Here is a 26,084-nt window from a genome sequence, read left to right as displayed (position 1 = left end):
TGATGAAACAGAGCAATTTATAGACTTTGGGGGAACTGTCTAGCAGGCTTGTACATTTTTGTACTCCTTCACAGGTGTGTGATCAATTGCAAAGAAAATGCGGAATAACTAAATTTGAAAAATTAGAAGCAGTTTTTGAAAAAAGCCAGTTTTCTCCAACGCTGGTCGGCCGACCAGCATTGGAGAAATACATTTTTTCTTAAAAATGTCAGCACATCAGGAGCTACAACTTTATAGAATGCTTCTGACAGTCATTCCCTAACAATCCAGTAAGGTAATTCGTGATATGTGATCATTTCACTTTTTGATGTTTGCAAATGTTTTATCTTCCCTTTAAATGATACAAGGACACTTTATCACATACAGGGGTTTTTTTTAACCGTCCATAAAGTAGCTTTCCAGTCCAAAAAGTAAGTACACATCTTTAGTAGTTTTGCAGAAATTTATGTTGATAACTGCATTCAAAGGAGAAAGATTTGTCCAGGATGTTTAACAAGGGTGCATACATGTATTTTAACTGAAATGCCACTTAAAAATAATAACTTAAACCATGGAGCTATAAACATAACTTTACAATAGGTCTGTAAGTATTGCAGTACTTTCCACCGGTACAAACCATACAAAAGAAGATATTAAATAGAACTGGTGCATTTAGAAGTTGCTTTTTGCTCTTACCGATAGAAACTGACAAATTTACATAAGTTGCATGTTCAAATAGTTCAGTTTGGCAAACTCTACATTTGCAATTAAGAATAATTTTAGAAAATAATTCACTATAGCCAGTAGTCATGTACAGTAGTCATTAGTATTGCCAGGAAACCAGATCTGTGACATGCATCATTGAAAACTGTTAGGCCATTCAATGCTGCATTACATTTGATAACTTTTCAAGAACTAATACAAACAAAGTTTGCTGTAGTTGCCTGTGAGAAGAGGAAAATCTTAATGAGAACTGATTCACTTGAAGAATATTTTTTTGTCAGACACTGATAAATTTAGTAACAACTCCGAATGTTTAAGTTTTGCAAACTCTGCATTTCCAGCACTGCCGCTGGAACAAACTTTTGCCAGGGGGTGCTGGAATTGCTAAAGGACCATCCGGACAAAATTAATGCAAAAGCGGAGCGCAAAGCCCTTTAACGGCGTGGCTTAATTTGGAATATGGATGCTCTGTGGTGCAATCTGAGGCGCTTCCTGGCCACTTTCATTTGACTTTTTTAGCAAAAGTTTTTTGAGATTATTTTATTTCATTATTTTGTTAAGAATATACTTTTGCTCGTAAAACGTTTAACTGTACTGAAAAGTGGAGAACCCTGTATTTTTATCTCCATATTTGGTTCCATCTAATTCTGGAAAAAGAATTGTATCATTGTGCATGACATCGCATGTAAATATTATTGTTGCAAGACTGCTTAGTAAATACCTTCGTGTATGTTTTGTTTCATTTTTTGAGCCCTTACGGCGTGGGGCCACAGGGCCAGGGGCCCGCTTTAAGGCCCCGGAAAATGTTGGATTCTGGATGCACTGTGATTAAATATACTGAAGTATTCTGAAACTTATAAAACCCGAAAGGATATTTGGTTCAAGTCACTGGAAGCGGATGAATTTCTGTTCATAAAAATATTCACATAGTTTTAACTCACGAAACGATGTAGCTCTCGATATATTTGCAGTGTTATTTGTTTGTTACAGGGAATGGCAAAATAATATAAAAGACTAAAATACCAAATGCAAGTTTGGGCTAGGCAAGGATTTATCGGTCTACTGAGTTTTTATGAGGAAAAACTTGCAGAGGGTGAAACATGCGGAATAGCTTTTTTATTAAAACGAAAGTACACTGGAATTGGCCTAAAGTATGACTAGTTTCAATAAAAGCCCGTCCCACTCCTATTAGGTTGGGGATGTGTGTGAGCCTTGCTATTTGTTAATGCTAGCAACGTCAATGAAACTTTTAAATGAAAAGAAAAACTTTCAGGGGAAAGGTATGAACATTTGCCCCTATTGAAAGATCGAATGAAAAAAATCCTAGCAAGCATAATGAACTTTGCCACCATTGTCATGGCCGAGGTTATTGCTTTCGGGTCAAAGCTTCCATCTGGCGTAAATATCATAGCACTATCATTCTGCACTGCCTGAACTAGAAACAAACAAAACGTAGGCGATATTTGTAGACCAAGCTTTATGTATAGCGTAGCGGCACAATTTCATCGTCGTCGAACACTGCTGGCTGGAACACATTTTTGCCTGGGAGTAGGGGGTGCTGAAGCATATTCCAGCCCCCCCCCCCTCCCCCGTTCCCGCAGGCTTGATTTCCAGTTGACTACTTAGAAACAATACAGGTACATGTACATGTTTTTTGTACAATATACACCTCCTTTACACTTTGCTCAGTCTCAAACTAAAGGTACAGTAGATTACGGCAAAACCAATTTTGTGTCCATTACTCTGCATACGTCGGGCCAGTAATATCAGGCTTTAATATTGTAATAAACTGTTCTTGTTTTGTTCAAGAAAGCACATGATGTTTAACAGTATCGCAGATAAGTTTACACTTTGTTGTGCAGCAGGCTTAACCATCATGACACACTACAGTCACAAGGAAACTGACTTTTTTTTAAATTTCACTTTCATCTTTTCAAGTTCATAGATCACTGCTCACACTTTGCTAACAGTGCAACAGACAATGCTTGTCTTGATGATTCAGCAGTTTGGCATGATGAATACACCCACAGATTTCAAACAAAGAACTTGAATTTGCAAATTCATCGGAACAAGCATACCACCACACATTCAAGTTTTGGTGCTTCAAATCTGAAACTGAAAAAGAACTCATCTGTGTTTTTTTTCCCTCTTTCTGCTCCTGTACTGTAACAAACACAAATGTTCAACATATTTTAGGATGTTTGCTATAGTTTTAAAATAAACAACATTTGCTTTGTACTCAAAACTTTTTCGTAAACAGCTCTCATTGGTTTTGTACATGTTTTCTAATCAAGGTCGTCCTTGATTTGGTTCCTGTCTTCGATTCACCTATGATGTTGCATGTGTGTGTCCTCGATTTAACACCATAAACAAACGCGCACACGCACACGGACTGGCAAGGCAGACACAGTATGCCCCTTCGCTGGCGGGGGCATAAAAAATGTAATTACCCAAATATTTGTTCCTAAGTTTCATTGTTATCTCTACAGGTTTGTTACATGTACATGCACATGTAAAATTTAAGACAAGATTATGGTCCGAATATTACAAACTGTAAATAACATGGACAGAAATTTGTCAAAAAATGTATTGTCCAAGTTAAAAATGTTACATCTGTAAGTGTCTGAAAGACCAAGAAAAATGTTTTTATTTTGGCTGGTAGCGATTCTAAATGGGCAATTCTACATGTAAATGGTGAAGGGCAAACTATAAAGATTGATTTACATCACCCTATATGGGATATAAATATAAATGAGATGACAGTTGGGTAAATTCATGCACAAGATAAGTAATGTCCTGTCAATTTATAGCAAAAATTATGTCCATATTCTGGTACTTTCAAGTACATGTGCACATGTATCGGTATGTGTACATTTGCATGTAATAATTTAAGATGAGCGACCCCTGCAATTTTTCAAGTACATGTACACAGAAAGTCCTCTATTTGATCTGAAAGCCCCAGGAATGTACATTGTACAGGGAAAAAAACTGAACGAAATATGCTTGGTTTGCTGCTGTATCCTGCACTGTCCACTCTCAAATTCCATATTTGCAGTCAATTTTACCGCATTAGTGTGGTAAACCCTACAGTGCAGGGGCAAAAAACAATTTGTGTTTTATTTTTTGGCGGGTTGGGATGTTTAACAAGTGAGGAATTGATTTTGAGATTTACTTTGGCAATTAAAAATAATTTGCCAATAGGGATTCACTGTTGTATCTCATCAAATTAGGAAACATTCTGTCTTAAAAATTGTGTGTGTACACGTATACATTTACATGTCGTTGGAGCACAATTGATGGGTAAGCAATTGTGTTCCCAAGTCATGCCTCATTGACCAAACTGTACTGAACCCTCAGGCAAACATGACAATGCAGTATTGTTGATGCCTTATTATAAAATACTAAGCAATTACTGCATTTGGCTTTTAATTCAACCTTCACCACACACTGACGTGACATGTTCATTGTAATGATAACGTCTACCCAGGAAATGGTCGAGGACATGTAGAATCCCAATATATTCTGCACAGGCACAAAAAAACTTAGGCCCTACCTGTTTTGTTTTTTGGGTTTTTTTTGCATTCACATTATTTTCAAGTAGTTCACTTATGAGGATTTGATACTTGTAAACAAGTAATTCTATAAACTAAATTTTAATGAATAATTTAGTATTAGGCCAATTCCACAGTAACGGAAGGACCTTTTCACTCATTAAACAAAATTTCAAATGTGTGTGTCACAGACACCGTTATTAGTTACATCAAACAAATGTCACAATTGTAATGCTGTAATGCTACCTTCAATTTCCACACTTTTTGGGGGCATGAATACCTCTCGTTCATGAATTATGAATATTAATGAGGTCGGTAATGGAAGGACGGTAAAACGGACAAGGCTTTTCCAACTTACATGTGTTTTGTGTAAACTCTGTGAATTTTATGGGGCAATTTTATTTTAAAGGTAAGAAATGGAATCCCTGAAGCTTTAACTATACCACCTTTCATTTGAATTTTAGTGTTTCGGTAATATAATTACAACGTCTTAACTGGATTGTAATTTGGTAATGGAAGGACGGTAATGGAAGGACAAAAGGTTTACTCAATTATAGCATTAACAAAATGTGAATTTATACTAATTATACAAGTGAAACAAATTGCTGAAATGTGTAACTGAATGTGAAATCAACAAAATGCGGACCTGGCATAAATAATTATACCCAAGAAACTATTGAGATTAAGATAGGTGCCTGCTAATTAATGAAAAAGAAAACAACCAAAAAAAAACATAATTCACGAACACAAGACTACTACAGAAATAGACTTCAAACCCATCACCTCAATCCTTAAAAGTTAAAATACACAGTATTTGAAAACTTGAGAATATTGGTTACATGTTCACGGACAACTTTTAATAATAATAGGTTCAGTGGTTTACCTAAAGGGTCGGGGGGGGGGGGGGGGGGCCCACCATGCAGCCTACATAATTACATACTGTGTACATGTATGTCAGTTGCCTGCTTTTGTGGAGAGTTGGAATGGTTAGCCTGAGAATTAAATTATCTCTTATTTTTTAATTTTTTTTATGTTCACTACAGTTTTTAAAAACAATTTCAAGTGGTTAATTATTTAAATTTAATTCCTTTACTGGGCAACTTAGCCGCAGTATTTTTTCAGAAAAGGCATGCGGGTCTGTCCACACTATATGTTACAAAGTCTGCAACATCAATAATAGCTCTCATTTAAACTAAAACATGTTAAACTTAAAGAATGTGATTCTACTAGTTAGTAATTGCACAATTGTAGAGATATACCGGTAGTTTGCATAACAAAAAAGGATTTGGTTGTAATGTTAGTAGTTTCAGGGTATCTGCACATTTCAGAAAGTCGAATTTAAGACTTTTTAAGACCCTTTTAATGCTACTTTGAACACAATTTAAGACCAGAAATAAGCACATAAAGCAGGGAAAACACCTACATGTATAGCTAATAGTCTTGGCGTGAGCTTCAGGCGTTGTTGGCGCGCGAATACGTTCAAATTTAACCTGCGAAGGTCTCCCAGACTAATCGCCGCCCCCAATAATTTTGGATCATTCGAAATACTCAGTGGATGGTCCGGTAACCAGTCTAGGTCTCCCCAAACTCTCCTTTTCTGGCCGTTGAAGGGGTTAAAAATGAGTGATCCTTTGTTTGGCCAGGGCATGGACGGGGAGAGGATTAGAACTGAATAACAATGAAGTGGAATGCGCACGGTTAAATTGTGGTTGAAATGCAGTGGATTGCTTTTTAACCGTCGCACTGCATTTTCAACCGTGTGCATTTTCATAGTGGCAGTTACTCATTTAGTATTTAAGAACGGAGTGTTTTATTGTGAACCTGTCCCTCGATCACTTATTCGGCTTCTTGAGCACTTCCTCTGGACAAGCTTCCTCTGGACATGATTAATTAACAGACACATGGCTCGATGGGAAAATGTACATTGTAAGACTGTGGGTCCACTGTATTCGGTTGAGAGACCCTTTGATTTTCATTTTCATTTACCAAAAAGGACAAGTCAACTTCCTTAGTTGTTTCAATTTGAATCCTACATTTAACTGTGGAATGATTTATCTTTTCTTTTTGATACAATATTGCATTAGGTCTGACTCCATTCCTCTGAAACGAATTCTCAAGGACAATGTAAGCATGGAACCATACAACTGTCATGACTGTACAAAGTTTCAAAAGCCCAAACAACATTCACTACACATGCCCAGTGGAAGTGCCGGCACATGCAAGAGCGCAAAAATCAGGGATCTACTAATACGGTCCCGTGTGCACTGCCATTTAGCCCCATAAATGTGGCCGATTTACTGGACTACCTCCGTCAACATAGGCCACATATCCACATGTACAAAAACGTGTCGCACTTTGCCAAATTTTGATTTTCACATTTAGGCTTAGTTTGTACTATTGTAGGGTTTTTTTTGCTTTAGAAGCATACTCACCCTCTTTATAGGCTAATCAGAAAGTGCTGCCTTTTTCAGATGGCTAATTTTTGTGAAATTTCATGTTGAAATTTTGATACACAAATTAACGTGTGCAAATGAATCTGGAAATTTCACAAAAAATAGACATCTGAAAAAGGCAGCACTTTCTGAGCCTATTAAGAGGGTGAGTATCATCAGTATGCTTCTAAAGCAAAAAAACCCTACAAACTAAGCCTAAATGTGAAAATCAAAATTTGGCAAATTGCGACACGTTTTTGTACATGTGGATGTGTGGCCTATGTTTACGGAGGTAGTCCAGTAAAGAGGCCACATTTATGGGATGGGGCCAACTGCCATTTAAAGAATGAATAAGAATTATATTGTGGTTTTTAATTTTGACTCCTCACACACGTGTAGAATAGGCCTAGTTGAATGTTTTCAATAAAGCACATGTACATACCTTGAACAAGTAACAACCCGACCAACCACTGCATGATGTTAGATGTACAGCTCCTCGTTATCACGCCTCCTGATATTTAGATAGGCCTAGTAAAAAAAAAAAGTTTGTCAGTCAATCCTAGCCACCTACATGTAAGCCTTGTTGCAAATGTAACTGCAAGGGCAAACAATTTTGCGGGGTTCTGTAGTATGAGGCTCCGCCAGCCTCCGCGTGTTCTACTTCTAGAGTACGAGTAGGCCTAGTGGTGTGGCCAGAGATTCAGCGCAGCACACCGCCGCCACTAGTACGTGGAGCTAACATGAAAACGGACGACCTGCATGTCTGTCAAAAAACAAAAATCGAGGATTCTCTAATGACGATTTTAGGGGCAAAAAACGGCATATCCCACATTACAGCAGTCAACAATTGCTGTGTAAAAATTCTGTAATACCAACAAGTCAAAGCGATAAATGGTTGAACTTACTGCTTGGTAAGAACTAAATGAAATCACCAGGCTGATCTTGGCACGAAAATCGGGCCGGATTTTCGGCTGGCCGGATTTTCGGCTAGGCACTATTTTTACGGCGGCGCGCCGCCGTGAAGATTACCACTACGGTGGCCCTAAACAGTCATTGCAAATAAATCTTAGGAAAAACGAATTATAAAGGAAGTTCAACTTCTTATCAAGGTTGATTACCTTAAATAACTGAAACTGTTGTTTATTCGACTCTAAAGTACATCGTAATGAAAACCGTGGCAATTTATTTTCAGAATTGGGAATGTTAATGTTATAAGTTTTAACGTTACTGAATTAAGGTTCTGCCTTATAGCCGATGAGAGGGCGCTATATCCGCCAGACTGCCCCTTAAGTAGTGGTGCGTTGCGGGAAGGACCGGGTCCCAGGCATGAGAATCCTGGTTAATCAGGAATTCCTATTTGTTTTTTGCCAAAATGTACCGGGGGTGCCTCATTTCACATTTTTCTTTCCTTTTTTTTTCATGAAGATTAATGCTCATACGGCCCGGCCGCGATTTTCTTTTCCCAAACTACATGGTTGTTTAGCGCCCTCTACGATACTTTTATGACACGTACGTACGCAGGTATTATTAAATGTAAAATGATTCTGTACTTTCCTCAATGCCAGAAATTTCCGGGTTAAGGGACATCCCAAGTGTATTCTATTCGCGCCCCGAATAAATCGGTATTGAAACAGAGTCAGCCCAATTAAATTAATCCGACGATTGATAATTAACGTACAAAATAGCCGTTTTACAACGAAAATACGGATATCCCATTTTGAAATGATTTTGTACCATCCTAAATGTCCGAAATGTTCCGTTCCAATTGCATACACGGGTTGAGGGACATCCACAGTGTATTCTATTCACGCCCCGAATAAATCGGTACTGAAATAGTGTCAGCCCAATTAAATTAATCAGACGATTGATGATTACCATGAAAAACAACGGTTTTCCCAACAAAATACGGACATCCCATTTTGAAATGATTTTGTACCATCCTAAATGCTCGAAATGTCCCGTTCCAATTGCATACACGGGTTGAGGGACATCCAAAGTGTATTCTATTCGCGCCCCGAATAAATCGGTATTGAAACAGAGTCAGCCCAATTAAATTAATCCGACGATTGATAATTAATGACAAAATAGCCGTTTTACAACGAAAATACGGATATCCCATTTTGAAATGATTTTGTACCATCCTAAATGTCCCAAATGTCCCGTTCCAATTGCATACACGGGTTGAGGGACATCCAAAGTGTATTCTATTCGCGCCCCGAATAAATCCGTATTGAAACAGAGTCAGCCCAATTAAATTAATCAGACAATTGATCATTACGATACAAAAGACCGGTTTTTGCAAAGAAAATACGGATATCCCATTTTGAAATGGTTTTGTACCATCCTAAATGTCCGAAATGTCCCGTTCCAATTGCATACACGGGTTGAGGGACATCCAAAACGTATTCTTTTCGCGCCCCGAATAAATCGGTATTGAAACAGAGTCAGCCCAATTAAATTAATCCTACGATTGATAATTAACGTACAAAATAGCCGTTTTACAACGAAAATACGGATATCCCATTTTGAAATGATTTTGTACCATCCTAAACGTCCGAAATGTCCCGTTCCAATTGCATACACGGGTTGAGGGACATCCAAAGTGTATTCTTTTCGCGCCCCGAATAAATCCGTATTGAAACAGAGTCAGCCCAATTAAATTAATCAGACAATTGATAATTACGATACAAAAGACCGTTTTTTGCAAAGAAAATACGGATATCCCATTTTGAAAGGATTTTTTTCCATCCTAAATGTCCGAAATGTCCCGTTCCAATTGCATACACGGGTTGAGGGACATGCAAAGCGTATTCCGTTCGCGCCCCGAATAAATCGGTATTGAAACAGAGTCAGCCCAATTAAATTAATCCGACGATTGATAATTAACGTACAAAATAGCCGTTTTACAACGAAAATACGGATATCCCATTTTGAAATGATTTTGTACCATCCTAAATGTCCGAAATGTCCTGTTCCAATTGCATACACGGGTTGAGGGACATCCAAAGTGTATTCTATTCGCGCCCCGAATAAATCGGTATTGAAACAGAGTCAGCCCAATTAAATTAATCCGACGATTGATAATTAACGTACAAAATAGCCGTTTTACAACGAAAATACGGATATCCCATTTTGAAATGATTGTGTACCATCCTAAATGTCCGAAATGTCCCGTTCCAATTGCATACACGGGTTGAGGGACATCCAAAGTGTATTCTATTCGCGCCCCGAATAAATCCGTATTGAAACAGAGTCAGCCCAATTAAATTAATCAGACAATTGATCATTACGATACAAAAGACCGGTTTTTGCAAAGAAAATACGGATATCCCATTTTGAAATGGTTTTGTACCATCCTAAATGTCCGAAATGTCCCGTTCCAATTGCATACACGGGTTGAGGGACATCCAAAGCGTATTCTATTCGCGCCCCGAATAAATCGGTATTGAAACAGAGTCAGCCCAATTAAATTAATCCCACGATTGATAATTAACGTACAAAATAGCCGTTTTACAACGAAAATACGGAATCCCATTTGGAAATGATTTTGTACCATCCTAAATGTCCGAAATGTCCCGTTCCAATTGCACACACGGGTTAGGGGCCATCCCAAGTGTATTCTATTCGCGCCCCGAATAAATCGGTATTGAAATAGTGTCAGCCCAATTAAATTAATCCGACGATTGATAATTAACGTACAAAACATTCGTTTTCCAAAGAAAATACGGATATCCCATTTTGAAATGATTTTGTACCATCCTAAATGTCCGAAATGTCCCGTTCCAATTGCATACACGGGTTGAGGGACATCCAAAGTGTATTCTATTCGCGCCCCGAATAAATCGGTACTGAAATAGTGTCAGCCCAATTAAATTAATCAGACGATTGATGATTACCATGCAAAACAACGGTTTTCCCAACAAAATACGGACATCCCATTTTGAAATGATTTTGTACCATCCTAAATGTCCGAAATGTCCCGTTCCAATTGCATACACGGGTTGAGGGACATCCAAAGTGTATTCTATTCGCGCCCCGAATAAATCGGTATTGAAACAGAGTCAGCCCAATTAAATTAATCCGACGATTGATAATTAACGTACAAAATAGCCGTTTTACAACGAAAATACGGATATCCCATTTTGAAATGATTTTGTACCATCCTAAATGTCCGAAATGTCCCGTTCCAATTGCATACACGGGTTGAGGGACATCCAAAGTGTATTCTATTCGCGCCCCGAATAAATCCGTATTGAAACAGAGTCAGCCCAATTAAATTAATCAGACAATTGATCATTACGATACAAAAGACCGGTTTTTGCAAAGAAAATACGGATATCCCATTTTGAAATGGTTTTGTACCATCCTAAATGTCCGAAATGTCCCGTTCCAATTGCATACACGGGTTGAGAGACATCCAAAGCGTATTCTATTCGCGCCCGGAATAAATCGGTATTGAAACAAAGTCAGCCCAATTAAATTAATCCGACGATTGATAATTAACGTACAAAATAGCCGTTTTACAACGAAAATACGGATATCCCATTTTGAAATGATTTTGTACCATCCTAAATGTCCGAAATGTCCCGTTCCAATTGCATACACGGGTTGAGGGACATCCAAAGCGTATTCTATTCGCGCCCCGAATAAATCGGTATTGAAACAGAGTCAGCCCAATTAAATTAATCCGACGATTGATAATTAACGTACAAAATAGCCGTTTTACAACGAAAATACGGATATCCCATTTTGAAATGATTTTGTACCATCCTAAATGTCCGAAATGTCCCGTTCCAATTGCATACACGGGTTGAGGGACATCCAAAGTGTATTCTATTCGCGCCCCGAATAAATCGGTACTGAAATAGTGTCAGCCCAATTAAATTAATCAGACGATTGATGATTACCATGCAAAACAACGGTTTTCCCAACAAAATACGGACATCCCATTTTGAAATGATTTTGTACCATCTTAAATGTCCGAAATGTCCCGTTCCAATTGCATACACGGGTTGAGGGACATCCAAAGTGTATTCTATTCGCGCCCCGAATAAATCGGTATTGAAACAGAGTCAGCCCAATTAAATTAATCCGACGATTGATAATTAACGTACAAAATAGCCGTTTTACAACGAAAATACGGATATCCCATTTTGAAATGATTTTGTACCATCCTAAATGTCCGAAATGTCCCGTTCCAATTGCATACACGGGTTGAGGGACATCCAAAGCGTATTCTATTTGCGCCCCGAATAAATCGGTATTGAAACAGAGTCAGCCCAATTAAATTAATCCGACGATTGATAATTAACGTACAAAATAGCCGTTTTACAACGAAAATACGGATATCCCATTTTGAAATGATTTTGTATCATCCTAAATGTCCGAAATGTCCCGTTCCAATTGCATACACGGGTTGAGGGACATCCAAAGTGTATTCTATTCGCGCCCCGAATAAATCCGTATTGAAACAGAGTCAGCCCAATTAAATTAATCAGACAATTGATAATTACGATACAAAAGACCGTTTTTTGCAAAGAAAATACGGATATCCCATTTTGAAAGGATTTTTTTCCATCCTAAATGTCCGAAATGTCCCGTTCCATTTGCATACACGGGTTAAGGGACATCCAAAGTGTATTCTGTTCGCGCCCCGAATAAATCGGTATTGAAACAGAGTCAGCTCAATTAAATTAATCAGACAATTGATCATTACGATACAAAAGACCGGTTTTTGCAATGAAAATACGGATATCCCATTTTGAAATGGTTTTGTACCATCTTAAATGTCCGAAATGTCCCGTTCCAATTGCATACACGGGTTGAGGGACATCCAAAACGTATTCTTTTCGCGCCCCGAATAAATCGGTATTGAAACAGAGTCAGCCCAATTAAATTAATCCTACGATTGATAATTAACGTACAAAATAGCCGTTTTACAACGAAAATACGGATATCCCATTTTGAAATGATTTTGTACCATCCTAAACGTCCGAAATGTCCCGTTCCAATTGCATACACGGGTTGAGGGACATCCAAAGTGTATTCTTTTCGCGCCCCGAATAAATCCGTATTGAAACAGAGTCAGCCCAATTAAATTAATCCGACGATTGATAATTAACGTACAAAATAGCCGTTTTACAACGAAAATACGGATATCCCATTTTGAAATGATTGTGTACCATCCTAAATGTCCGAAATGTCCCGTTCCAATTGCATACACGGGTTGAGGGACATCCAAAGTGTATTCTATTCGCGCCCCGAATAAATCCGTATTGAAACAGAGTCAGCCCAATTAAATTAATCAGACAATTGATCATTACGATACAAAAGACCGGTTTTTGCAAAGAAAATACGGATATCCCATTTTGAAATGGTTTTGTACCATCCTAAATGTCCGAAATGTCCCGTTCCAATTGCATACACGGGTTGAGGGACATCCAAAGCGTATTCTATTCGCGCCCCGAATAAATCGGTATTGAAACAGAGTCAGCCCAATTAAATTAATCCCACGATTGATAATTAACGTACAAAATAGCCGTTTTACAACGAAAATACGGAATCCCATTTGGAAATGATTTTGTACCATCCTAAATGTCCGAAATGTCCCGTTCCAATTGCATACACGGGTTAAGGGACATCCCAAGTGTATTCTATTCGCGCCCCGAATAAATCGGTATTGAAATAGTGTCAGCCCAATTAAATTAATCCGACGATTGATAATTAACGTACAAAACATTCGTTTTCCAAAAAAATACGGATATCCCATTTTGAAATGATTTTGTACCATCCTAAATGTCCGAAATGTCCCGTTCCAATTGCATACACGGGTTGAGGGACATCCAAAGTGTATTCTATTCGCGCCCCGAATAAATCGGTACTGAAATAGTGTCAGCCCAATTAAATTAATCAGACGATTGATGATTACCATGCAAAACAACGGTTTTCCCAACAAAATACGGACATCCCATTTTGAAATGATTTTGTACCATCCTAAATGTCCGAAATGTCCCGTTCCAATTGCATACACGGGTTGAGGGACATCCAAAGTGTATTCTATTCGCGCCCCGAATAAATCGGTATTGAAACAGAGTCAGCCCAATTAAATTAATCCGACGATTGATAATTAACGTACAAAATAGCCGTTTTACAACGAAAATACGGATATCCCATTTTGAAATGATTTTGTACCATCCTAAATGTCCGAAATGTCCCGTTCCAATTGCATACACGGGTTGAGGGACATCCAAAGTGTATTCTATTCGCGCCCCGAATAAATCCGTATTGAAACAGAGTCAGCCCAATTAAATTAATCAGACAATTGATCATTACGATACAAAAGACCGGTTTTTGCAAAGAAAATACGGATATCCCATTTTGAAATGGTTTTGTACCATCCTAAATGTCCGAAATGTCCCGTTCCAATTGCATACACGGGTTGAGAGACATCCAAAGCGTATTCTATTCGCGCCCGGAATAAATCGGTATTGAAACAAAGTCAGCCCAATTAAATTAATCCGACGATTGATAATTAACGTACAAAATAGCCGTTTTACAACGAAAATACGGATATCCCATTTTGAAATGATTTTGTACCATCCTAAATGTCCGAAATGTCCCGTTCCAATTGCATACACGGGTTGAGGGACATCCAAAGCGTATTCTATTCGCGCCCCGAATAAATCGGTATTGAAACAGAGTCAGCCCAATTAAATTAATCCCACGATTGATAATTAACGTACAAAATAGCCGTTTTACAACGAAAATACGGATATCCCATTTTGAAATGATTTTGTACCATCCTAAATGTCCGAAATGTCCCGTTCCAATTGCATACACGGGTTGAGGGACATCCAAAGTGTATTCTATTCGCGCCCCGAATAAATCGGTACTGAAATAGTGTCAGCCCAATTAAATTAATCAGACGATTGATGATTACCATGCAAAACAACGGTTTTCCCAACAAAATACGGACATCCCATTTTGAAATGATTTTGTACCATCTTAAATGTCCGAAATGTCCCGTTCCAATTACATACACGGGTTGAGGGACATCCAAAGTGTATTCTATTCGCGCCCCGAATAAATCGGTATTGAAACAGAGTCAGCCCAATTAAATTAATCCGACGATTGATAATTAACGTACAAAATAGCCGTTTTACAACGAAAATACGGATATCCCATTTTGAAATGATTTTGTACCATCCTAAATGTCCGAAATGTCCCGTTCCAATTGCATACACGGGTTGAGGGACATCCAAAGCGTATTCTATTTGCGCCCCGAATAAATCGGTATTGAAACAGAGTCAGCCCAATTAAATTAATCCGACGATTGATAATTAACGTACAAAATAGCCGTTTTACAACGAAAATACGGATATCCCATTTTGAAATGATTTTGTATCATCCTAAATGTCCGAAATGTCCCGTTCCAATTGCATACACGGGTTGAGGGGCATCCAAAGTGTATTCTATTCGCGCCCCGAATAAATCCGTATTGAAACAGAGTCAGCCCAATTAAATTAATCAGACAATTGATAATTACGATACAAAAGACCGTTTTTTGCAAAGAAAATACGGATATCCCATTTTGAAAGGATTTTTTTCCATCCTAAATGTCCGAAATGTCCCGTTCCAATTGCATACACGGGTTGAGGGACATCCAAAGCGTATTCCGTTCGCGCCCCGAATAAATCGGTATTGAAACAGAGTCAGCCCAATTAAATTAATCAGACGATTGATAATTAACGTACAAAATAGCCGTTTTACAACGAAAATACGGATATCCCATTTTGAAATGATTTTGTACCATCCTAAATGTCCGAAATGTCCTGTTCCAATTGCATACACGGGTTGAGGGACATCCAAAGTGTATTCTATTCGCGCCCCGAATAAATCGGTATTGAAACAGAGTCAGCCCAATTAAATTAATCCGACGATTGATAATTAACGTACAAAATAGCCGTTTTACAACGAAAATACGGATATCCCATTTTGAAATGATTTTGTACCATCCTAAATGTCCGAAATGTCCCGTTCCAATTGCATACACGGGTTGAGGGACATCCAAAGTGTATTCTATTCGCGCCCCGAATAAATCCGTATTGAAACAGAGTCAGCCCAATTAAATTAATCAGACAATTGATCATTACGATACAAAAGACCGGTTTTTGCAAAGAAAATACGGATACCCCATTTTGAAATGATTTTGTACCATCCTAAATGTCCGAAATGTCCCGTTCCATTTGCATACACGGGTTAAGGGACATCCAAAGTGTATTCTATTCGCGCCCCGAATAAATCGGTATTGAAACAGAGTCAGCTCAATTAAATTAATCAGACAATTGATCATTACGATACAAAAGACCGGTTTTTGCAATGAAAATACGGATATCCCATTTTGAAATGATTTTGTACCATCCTAAATGTCCGAAAATGTCCCGTTCCAATGGCATACACGGGTTAAGGGACATCCAAAGTGTATTGTTATCGTGCCCTGAATAAATCCGAACTGAAACAGTGTCAGCCCAATTAATTTCATACTGAGGCTAAAATTCAGGCAACACAAACATTTTTTATCAGAAATACGGATTTCCGGCTTCGGAATGAATTTGTTCCATCGTTAATGACAGAAATTTCAAATTTTTTTAACAGTGCTTCAAAGAGATGATCCAAAAAGATTTTATAAGCGCCCCGAGAAAATCTGTTCATTGAAAAGCCCAGCCCAATTAATTAAATTATTAGACGAAGATCAGGCTTTTTGCCGAATACTCGTTGTTTGTAGTGCGTGAAGGGAAGACCGAGTACGGCGGCCAAGGGTCCCAGGGACAGCCCGGCCGGCGCTAGCAGGCGCGGACCGCTGCGCGCTAAAATTCACGCAACACAAACATTTTTCATCAGAAATACGGATTCGCGGCTTTGGAATGAATTTGTTCCATCGTTAATGACAGAAATTCCATTTTTTTTTTACAATCCTTCAAAGAGATGATCAACAAAGATTTTATAAGCGCACCGAGAAAATCTGTTCGTTAAAAAGCACAGCCCAATTAATTTAATTAGAAGACGGAGATCAGGCTTTTTGCCATCCATCCGTATTTTCAAACGATTTTGTTCCATCGTTAATTACAAAAGTATTCAGATCTGAATGGATAGGAGGGTGAAATGACTTTCAAAGTTTATTTTATAAGCGCCCGAATAAATTCGTATTGAAACAGTCTCAGCCCTATTAATTTTATACCGAGGCTAAAATTCAGGCAAAACAAACATTTTTTATCAGAAATACGGATTTCCGGCTTTGGATTTAATTGGAATGAATTTGTTCATCGTTAATGACAAAAATTCCTCTTCTGTCACCCTTCTACTTTTACCGTTTTTGTTATCCATTGTTTTTAAAATATGTAAGGGTTGGATGACCTTGAACTTATTAATCCAAGAAGTACCAGTATAGCAAATGAAAGATACCAAATGAACGTGGAAGTTCCGTCATTCATCAATCGGCCTCGACCATTTGGTTTTTTATAAGCTGCATCAGAAGTCAGTCGAAACATATATATCCCAGTCCAATTTCCCATCTTGTTTATCAGAACAACAAAATGCATCCCCTGCATTTTTATTAGTTGAAGAGGTTGCACATAGTCGATAGAAATAGGGTTTGACTTCATTACAGTGTGGTCAAATCATGGACATGGACAAATTCACTCATGTGGGTAAATCCCAATAGCGGTGTATATTAGATTTCGTATTTCAATCTTACCCGTAAGATCAATGAAATTACAATTATATGCCAACTTTAAAAATTGCATGTTGCTCAATATGGAAAACAAAATCACTTACATTACAGAAACATACATATATACGCTTTTCATTATCTTGTATGTGAAATGGCATTCATCACACCATACCAAATAAACCCGACACTTTGATGAGTAGATAAAATCACCCTCCCCCCGGCGCTTATCTTGTAATATATGAATGCCATTCCTCACTCCAAATAAACCTGACACTTTGATGAGCGTGCAGATAAAATTAACGTGCTGAAATATGTCTGAACAGTAGGGAACATTTTGGTGAATTTGCCCTTGCCTTGTTCAGCATGATTTATTAAAACATAATCAGGGACAGTTTGTGGATGAGTGCGGTATACAACTAGGAAGGAAAAACTAATACTCCGTCTGTATTGTGTTACAATATGGCTATACCAGACTACTTGTATATGGATTGGCTGGTGGCTGATCTATGGGCTGATACATACGCCTCAGCTCGAGCAGGCCATCCACACGGGAACCATTAATTTTACGACCATGTGGCTGGCAGTGGCCAGGCTGGCCGCTGGGGATTTATTTGTGAGGTCAATTATCTTATCTGCATGTTGATTGATAGAACAGTGTTTCCCGGTGTGAGGTCTGCAGTGTGTCCTTATACAAGTCTGCCTAATTCCTCCAACTGCATTAGAAAAAAAATTGGGCTGGGTTTTTCAATCAACAGATTTTCTCGGGGCGCTTTTCATGAAATATTTTTCGATTATCCCTTTGTAGGCAAAATCATTTTAAAATGGGATATCCGTATTTTCTTTGGAAAAGCGGTCTTTTGCATCGTAATTATCAATTGTCGGATTAATTTAATTGGGCTGACTCTGTTTCAATACCGATTTATTCGGGGCGCGAATAGAATACACTTTGGATGTCCCTTAACCCTTGTATGCCATTGGAACGGGACATTTCGAGCATTTAGGATGGTACAAAATCATTTCAAAATGGGATATCCGTATCTTCTTTGGAAAACTGCTGTTTTGTTTCGTAATTATGAATCGTGGGATTAATTTAATTGGGCTGACACTGTTTCAATACCAATTTATTCGGGGCGCGAAGAGAATACACTTTGGATGTCCTTTAACCCGTGTATGCAATTGGAACGGGACATTTCGGACATTTAGAATGGTACAAAATCATTTCAAAATGGGATATCCGTATTTTCTTTGGAAAACGGCTGTTTTGTTTCGTAATTATCAATCGTCGGATTAATTTAAATGGGCTGACTCTGTTTCAATACCGATTTATTCGGGGCGCAAATAGAATAAACTTTGGATGTCCTTTATAACCCGTGTATGCAATTGGAACGGGACATTTCGGACATTTAGGATGGAACAAAATCATTTCAAAATGGGATATCCGTATTTTCTTTAAAAAACCGGTCTTTTGTATCGTAATTATCAATCGTCGGATTAATTTAATGGGGCTGACACTATTTCAATACCGATTTATTCGGGGCGCGAATAGAATGCACTTTGGATGTCCCTTAACCCGTGTATGCAATTGGAACGGGACATTTCGAGCATTTAGGATGGTACAAAATCATTTCAAAATGGGATATCCGTATTTTGTTGGGAAAACCGTTGTTTTGCATGGTAATCGTCAATCGTCGGATTAATTTAATGGGGCTGACACTATTTCAATACCGATTTATTCGGGGCGCGAATAGAATACACTTTGGATGTCCCTTAACCCGTGTGTGCAATTGGAACGGGACATTTCGGACATTTAGGATGGTACAAAATCATTTCAAATGGGATGTCCGTATTTTGTTGGGAAAACCGTTGTTTTGCATGGTAATCATCAATCGTCGGATTAATTTAATTGGGCTGACACTATTTCAATACCGATTTATTCGGGGCGCGAATAGAATACACTTTGGATGTCCCTTAACCCATGTGTGCAATTGGAACGGGACATTTCGGACATTTAGGATGGTACAAAATCATTTCAAAATGGGATATCCGTATTTTCTTTGGGAAACGGCTGTTTTGTATCGTAATTATCAATCGTGGGATTAATTTAATTGGGCTGACACTATTTCAACACCAATTTATTCGGGGCGCGAATATAATACACTTGGGATGTCCCTTAACCCGTGTGTGGAATTGAAACGGGACATTTCGGACATTTAGGATGGTACAAAATCATTTCAAAATGGTATACCCGTATTTTCTTTGGAAAACAGCTGTTTTGTATCGTAATTATCAATCGTGGGATTAATTTAAATGGGCTCACACTGTTTCAATACCGATGTATTCGGAGCGCGAATAGAATACACTTTGGATGTCCCTTAACCCGTGTATGCAATTGGAACGGGACATTTCGGACATTTAGGATGGTACAAAATCATTTCAAATGGGATGTCCGTATTTTGTTGGGAAAACCGTTGTTTTGCATGGTAATCATCAATCGTCGGATTAATTTAATTGGGCTGACACTATTTCAACACCAATTTATTCGGGGCGCGAATAGAATACACTTGGGATGTCCCTTAACCCGTGTGTGCAATTGGAACGGGACATTTCGGACATTTAGGATGGTACAAAATCATTTCAAATGGGATGTCCGTATTTTGTTGGGAAAACCGTTGTTTTGCATGGTAATCATCAATCGTCGGATTAATTTAATTGGGCTGACACTATTTCAATACCGATTTATTCGGGGCGCGAATAGAATACACTTGGGATGTCCCTTAACCCGTGTGTGCAATTGGAACGGGACATTTCGGACATTTAGGATGGTACAAAATCATTTCAAAATGGGATATCCGTATTTTCTTTGGGAAACGGCTGTTTTGTATCGTAATTATCAATCGTGGGATTAATTTAATTGGGCTGACACTATTTCAACACCAATTTATTCGGGGCGCGAATATAATACACTTGGGATGTCCCTTAACCCGTGTGTGGAATTGAAACGGGACATTTCGGACATTTAGGATGGTACAAAATCATTTCAAAATGGTATACCCGTATTTTCTTTGGAAAACAGCTGTTTTGTATCGTAATTATCAATCGTGGGATTAATTTAAATGGGCTCACACTGTTTCAATACCGATGTATTCGGAGCGCGAATAGAATACACTTTGGATGTCCCTTAACCCGTGTATGCAATTGGAACGGGACATTTCGGACATTTAGGATGGTACAAAATCATTTCAAATGGGATGTCCGTATTTTGTTGGGAAAACCGTTGTTTTGCATGGTAATCATCAATCGTCGGATTAATTTAATTGGGCTGACACTATTTCAATACCGATTTATTCGGGGCGCGAATAGAATACACTTGGGATGTCCCTTAACCCGTGTGTGCAATATGAACGGGACATTTCGGACATTTAGGATGGTACAAAATCATTTCAAAATGGGATATCCGTATTTTCTTTGGAAAACGGCTGTTTTGTATCGTGATTATCAATCGTCGGATTAATGTAATTGGGCTGACACTATTTCAACACCAATTTAATCGGGGCGCGAATAGAATACACTTGGGATGTCCCTTAACCCGTGTGTGCAATATGAACGGGACATTTCGGACATTTAGGATGGTACAAAATCATTTCAAAATGGGATATCCGTATTTTCTTTGGAAAACGGCTGTTTTGTATCGTAATTATCAATCGTCGGATTAATTTAATTGGGCTGACACTATTTCAATACCGATTTATTCGGGGCGCGAATAGAATACACTTGGGATGTCCCTTAACCCGTGTGTGCAATTGGAACGGGACATTTCGGACATTTAGGATGGTACAAAATCATTTCAAAATGGGATATCCGTATTTTCTTTGGGAAACGGCTGTTTTGTATCGTAATTATCAATCGTGGGATTAATTTAATTGGGCTGACACTATTTCAATACCGATTTATTCGGGGCGCGAATAGAATACACTTGGGATGTCCCTTAACCCGTATGTGCAATTGGAATGGGACATTTCGAGCATTTAGGATGGTACAAAATCATTTCAAATGGGATGTCCGTATTTTGTTGGGAAAACCGTTGTTTTGCATGGTAATCATCAATCGTGGGATTAATTTAATTGGGCTGACACTATTTCAACACCAATTTATTCGGGGCGCGAATATAATACACTTGGGATGTCCCTTAACCCGTGTGTGGAATTGAAACGGGACATTTCGGACATTTAGGATGGTACAAAATCATTTCAAAATGGTATACCCGTATTTTCTTTGGAAAACAGCTGTTTTGTATCGTAATTATCAATCGTGGGATTAATTTAAATGGGCTGACACTATTTCAATACCGATTCATTCGGGGCGCGAATAGAATACACTTTGGATGTCCCTTAACCTGTGTATGCAATTGGAACGGGACATTTCGGACATTTAGGATGGTACAAAATCATTTCAAATGGGATGTCCGTATTTTGTTGGGAAAACCGTTGTTTTGCATGGTAATCATCAATCGTCGGATTAATTTAATTGGGCTGACACTATTTCAACACCAATTTATTCGGGGCGCGAATAGAATACACTTGGGATGTCCCTTAACCCGTGTGTGCAATTGGAACGGGACATTTCGGACATTTAGGATGGTACAAAATCATTTCAAATGGGATGTCCGTATTTTGTTGGGAACACTGTTGTTTTGCATGGTAATCATCAATCGTCGGATTAATTTAATTGGGCTGACACTATTTCAATACCGATTTATTGGGGGCGCGAATAGAATACACTTGGGATGTCCCTTAACCCGTGTGTGCAATTGGAACGGGACATTTCGGACATTTAGGATGGTACAAAATCATTTCAAAATGGGATATCCGTATTTTCTTTGGAAAACGGCTGTTTTGTATCGTGATTATCAATCGTCGGATTAATGTAATTGGGCTGACACTATTTCAACACCAATTTAATCGGGGCGCGAATAGAATACACTTGGGATGTCCCTTAACCCGTGTGTGCAATTGGAACGGGACATTTCGGACATTTAGGATGGTACAAAATCATTTCATAATGGGATATCCGTATTTTCTTTGGAAAACGGCTGTTTTGTATCGTAATTATCAATCGTGGGATTAATTTAATTGGGCTGACACTATTTCAATACCGATTTATTCGGGGCTCGAATAGAATACACTTGGGATATCCCTTAACCCGTGTGTGCAATTGGAACGGGACATTTCGGACATTTAGGATAGTACAAAATCATTTCAAAATGGGATATCCGTATTTTCTTTGGAAAACGGCTGTTTTGTATCGTAATTATCAATCGTGGGATTAATTTAATTGGGCTGACACTATTTCAATACCGATTTATTCGGGGCGCGAATAGAATACACTTTGGATGTCCCTTAATCCGTGTATGCAATTGGAACGGGACATTTCGAGCATTGAGGATGGTACAAAATCATTTCAAATGGGATGTCCGTATTTTGTTGGGAAAACCGTTGTTTTGCATGGTAATCATCAATCGTCGGATTAATTTAATTGGGCTGACACTATTTCAATACCGATTTATTCCGGGCACGAATAGAATACACTTTGGATGTCCCTTAACCCGTGTGTGCAATTGGAACGGGACATTTCGGACATTTAGGATGGTACAAAATCATTTCAAAATGGGATATCCGTATTTTCTTTGGAAAGCGGCTGTTTTGTATCGTAATTATCAATCGTGGGATTAATTTAATTGGGCTGACACTATTTCAATACCGATTTATTCGGGGCGCGAATAGAATACACTGTGGATGTCCCTTAACCCGTGTGTGTAATTGGAATGGGACATTTCGGACATTTAGGATGGTACAAAATCATTTCAAAATGGGATATCCGTATTTTCTTTGGAAAACGGCTGTTTTGTATCGTAATTATCAATCGTGGGATTAATTTAAATGGGCTCACACTGTTTCAATACCGATTTATTCGGGGCGCGAATAGAATACACTTTGGATGTCCCTTAATCCGTGTATGCAATTGGAACGGGACATTTCGAGCATTTAGGATGGTACAAAATCATTTCAAAATGGGATATCCGTATTTTCTTTGGAAAACGAATGTTTTGTACGTTAATTATCAATCGTCGGATTAATTTAATTGGGCTGACACTATTTCAATACCGATTTATTCGGGGCGCGAATAGAATACACTTGGGATGTCCCTTAACCCGTGTGTGCAATTGGAACGGGACATTTCGGACATTTAGGATGGTACAAAATCATTTCAAAATGGGATATCCGTATTTTCTTTGGAAAATGGCTGTTTTGTTTCGTATTTATCAATCGTGGGATTAATTTAATTGGGCTGACACTATTTCAATACCGATTTATTCGGGGCGCGAATAGAATACACTTTGGATGTACCTTAACCCGTGTATGCAATTGGAACGGGACATTTCGAGCATTTAGGATGGTTACAAAATCATTTCAAAATGGGATATCCGTATTTTCTTTGGACAACCGCTATTTTGTTTCGTAATTATCAATCGTGGGATTAATTTCATTGGGCTGACTTTGTTTTAATACCGATTTGTGGGGAGCGCAAATAGAATACACTTTGGAAGTCCCTTAACCCGTGTGTGCAATTGGAACGGGACATTTCTGGCATCGTAGAGGGCTCTTAACAACCATGTAGTCTGGGAAAAGAAAATCGCGGCCGGGCCGTATGAGTATTAATTTTTATTAAAAAAAGGAAAATTTTGCAAAAAAAAGGAAAGAAAGATGTGAAATCAGGCGGCCCCAAAGGATATTTTGGCAAAAAACAACGGGGGGCGTGGGGGCGACAGCCCCTCCGTGAAACCTTGTCGACCCCCCCCCCCCCCCCCCCCACTGAGATTTTCATTGATCTACATTTCATTACATTGATCTACATGACGCCCCACATGAAATGTTCCAGCCCCCCCCCCCCCTGAAATGTTCCAGGCCCCCCCCCCCTATGGCTATGCCACTGTTTCCGCCACGCACCGCTACTCAAGGAGTAGTCTGGCGGATATAGCGCCCTCTCATCGGCTATTAGGCAGAACCTTAATTCAGTAACGTTAAAACTTATAACATAACATTCCCAATTCTGAAAATCAATTGCCACAGTCTTCATTACGATTTACTTAAGAGTCGAATAAACAACAGTTTCAGTTATTTAAGGTAATCAACCTTGATAAGAAGTTGAACTTCCTTTATATAATTCGTTTTCTCCTAAGGTGCACTTGCAATGACTGTTTAGGGCCACCGTAGTGGCAATCCTCACGGCGGTGCGCCACCGTAAAAATAGCGCCTAGCCGAAAATCCGGCCAGCCGAAAATCCGGCCCAATTTTCGTGCCAAGATCAGCCTGGTATGAAATCAGACATGTGCCGTAGGCTTCCTCTGCTGCAGCGGTATAGGCCTAGTGTCGGATGAGTGTCATGTAATGAAATGTAGCGCCGCGTCTGCAGCGCCAGTATATGTGTGCATGAGATACTGGCGCGGCGCTTGATTACACTCATCCGACCATCTATATATATAAGAGAGAAGTTTACTCGCCCCCGAGACGATGTTTGCTCCTGAAAGGATCCGAGACCGCGGGCTCCCGCTGCGCGAAAATCGCTCCACGTCCGTGGAAAAATACGGAGGGTGTCTTCCGCCGGGTCGGACACTTCGGGTCGTCCTGATTTTCCCGTACGGACCGGCGATCCTTTTCGTCGATTTTTCGTGACTGCGTTTTTCGCAGGAATTTGCCGTCGTGTGCGCTTTCACGTTTGACTGCCTGGCCGCCCCCTGTGCTGGCTTCTCTGCGTGTCTAGACTGTGCGAGGTCAGCGAGGTCAACGTAGGGGTTCCGTTTACGTGTTCTACTCAGCCGTTCTGCAAAAGCGTTCACCAAATTGTGTTATGGGGTGACCTTGGTAAAATATTTTTTCTCCATGGTGCGTGGCCACCAAGTGCCCGTATTCTTTCATATGCTTCGCTTGCCGCCCCTGCGCCGTGTGCAACGAATACTCAGAAGGACTACACATTAAGTATGCCTTGCGCGGTCTGACCAATCGAAAGTCTACACTGCGTAGTATTTCCGGGCTATGCAAAACTGTCGATGGCAACGCGTACTGCAGCCTGCTCCACACCCTGGAAACGAGGTTGGGTCTACGGTGCTCGCTATTTGCATGATTTGAAGCACAAGCATGTGAGTGACGTGTATAGTGCTCTGTTGCTTCCATCGTGTGTTAATACAGCTCCATGCTTCCACCAAGGCTGAGCGTTGTGAGTTCGCTGCCCGCCACAGTGTTGCGTTATAATTTCGGGGGCCTGTCTGGGATCAACGAAGGATCGATGCATTGCTTCAAACATCGAGATCTTAAACGCAGTCACACAAAAAATCAACGAAAATGTGTCCGATCCGGCGGAAGACACCCTCCACATTTTTCCACGGACGTGGAGCGATTTTGGCGTCGCGAAAGACCGCGGTCTCAGATCGTTTCAGGAGCAAACATTTCTCGGAGGCCGAGTAAAATTTGCTCTTATATAGATGGTAATTGCCCCAAGTTGAATAACAGTTGACTCGACAAGTTCCTCGCAGACAATCTCGCAAATTGTAAGACGTTCAAGTTTACGTTTGTTGAAGAGTCCAATATACTGAAACTTAATTATGACCTTCTTAAT

The 26,084-nt window shown here is 39.2% G+C and overlaps 1 protein-coding gene across 2 annotated transcripts in view; it reads right to left on the bottom strand.

The window, feature by feature from the left end:
* The window catches only part of LOC119735394 (protein Skeletor, isoforms B/C-like), a 44,171-nt gene extending 19,180 nt beyond the window's left edge, over positions 1-24,991 (bottom strand). Inside the window, exons 1-3 of one of the 2 annotated variants that reach the window (XM_038209094.1) lie at positions 24,796-24,949; positions 7,591-7,616; positions 7,128-7,213 (exon numbers count right to left, since the gene is read on the bottom strand). In XM_038209094.1, coding sequence (XP_038065022.1) covers positions 7,128-7,161 — 34 coding nt within the window. In that variant the 5' untranslated portion in view covers positions 7,162-7,213; positions 7,591-7,616; positions 24,796-24,949. Of the gene's footprint in view, positions 1-7,127; positions 7,214-7,590; positions 7,617-24,795; positions 24,950-24,972 lie in introns of those variants that run through there. The other variant, XM_038209103.1, reaches the window with a different exon arrangement.
* Between the last annotated feature and the right edge of the window lie 1,093 nt (positions 24,992-26,084).

Source organism: Patiria miniata, unplaced genomic scaffold, assembly GCF_015706575.1.
Source record: "Patiria miniata isolate m_02_andy unplaced genomic scaffold, ASM1570657v1 HiC_scaffold_10, whole genome shotgun sequence".
In the NCBI taxonomy this organism is placed as follows: Eukaryota; Metazoa; Echinodermata; class Asteroidea; order Valvatida; family Asterinidae; genus Patiria; species Patiria miniata.
The sequence above is the reverse complement of the archived record's forward strand: the minus strand, read 5'-3'. Positions and strand labels throughout refer to the sequence as shown.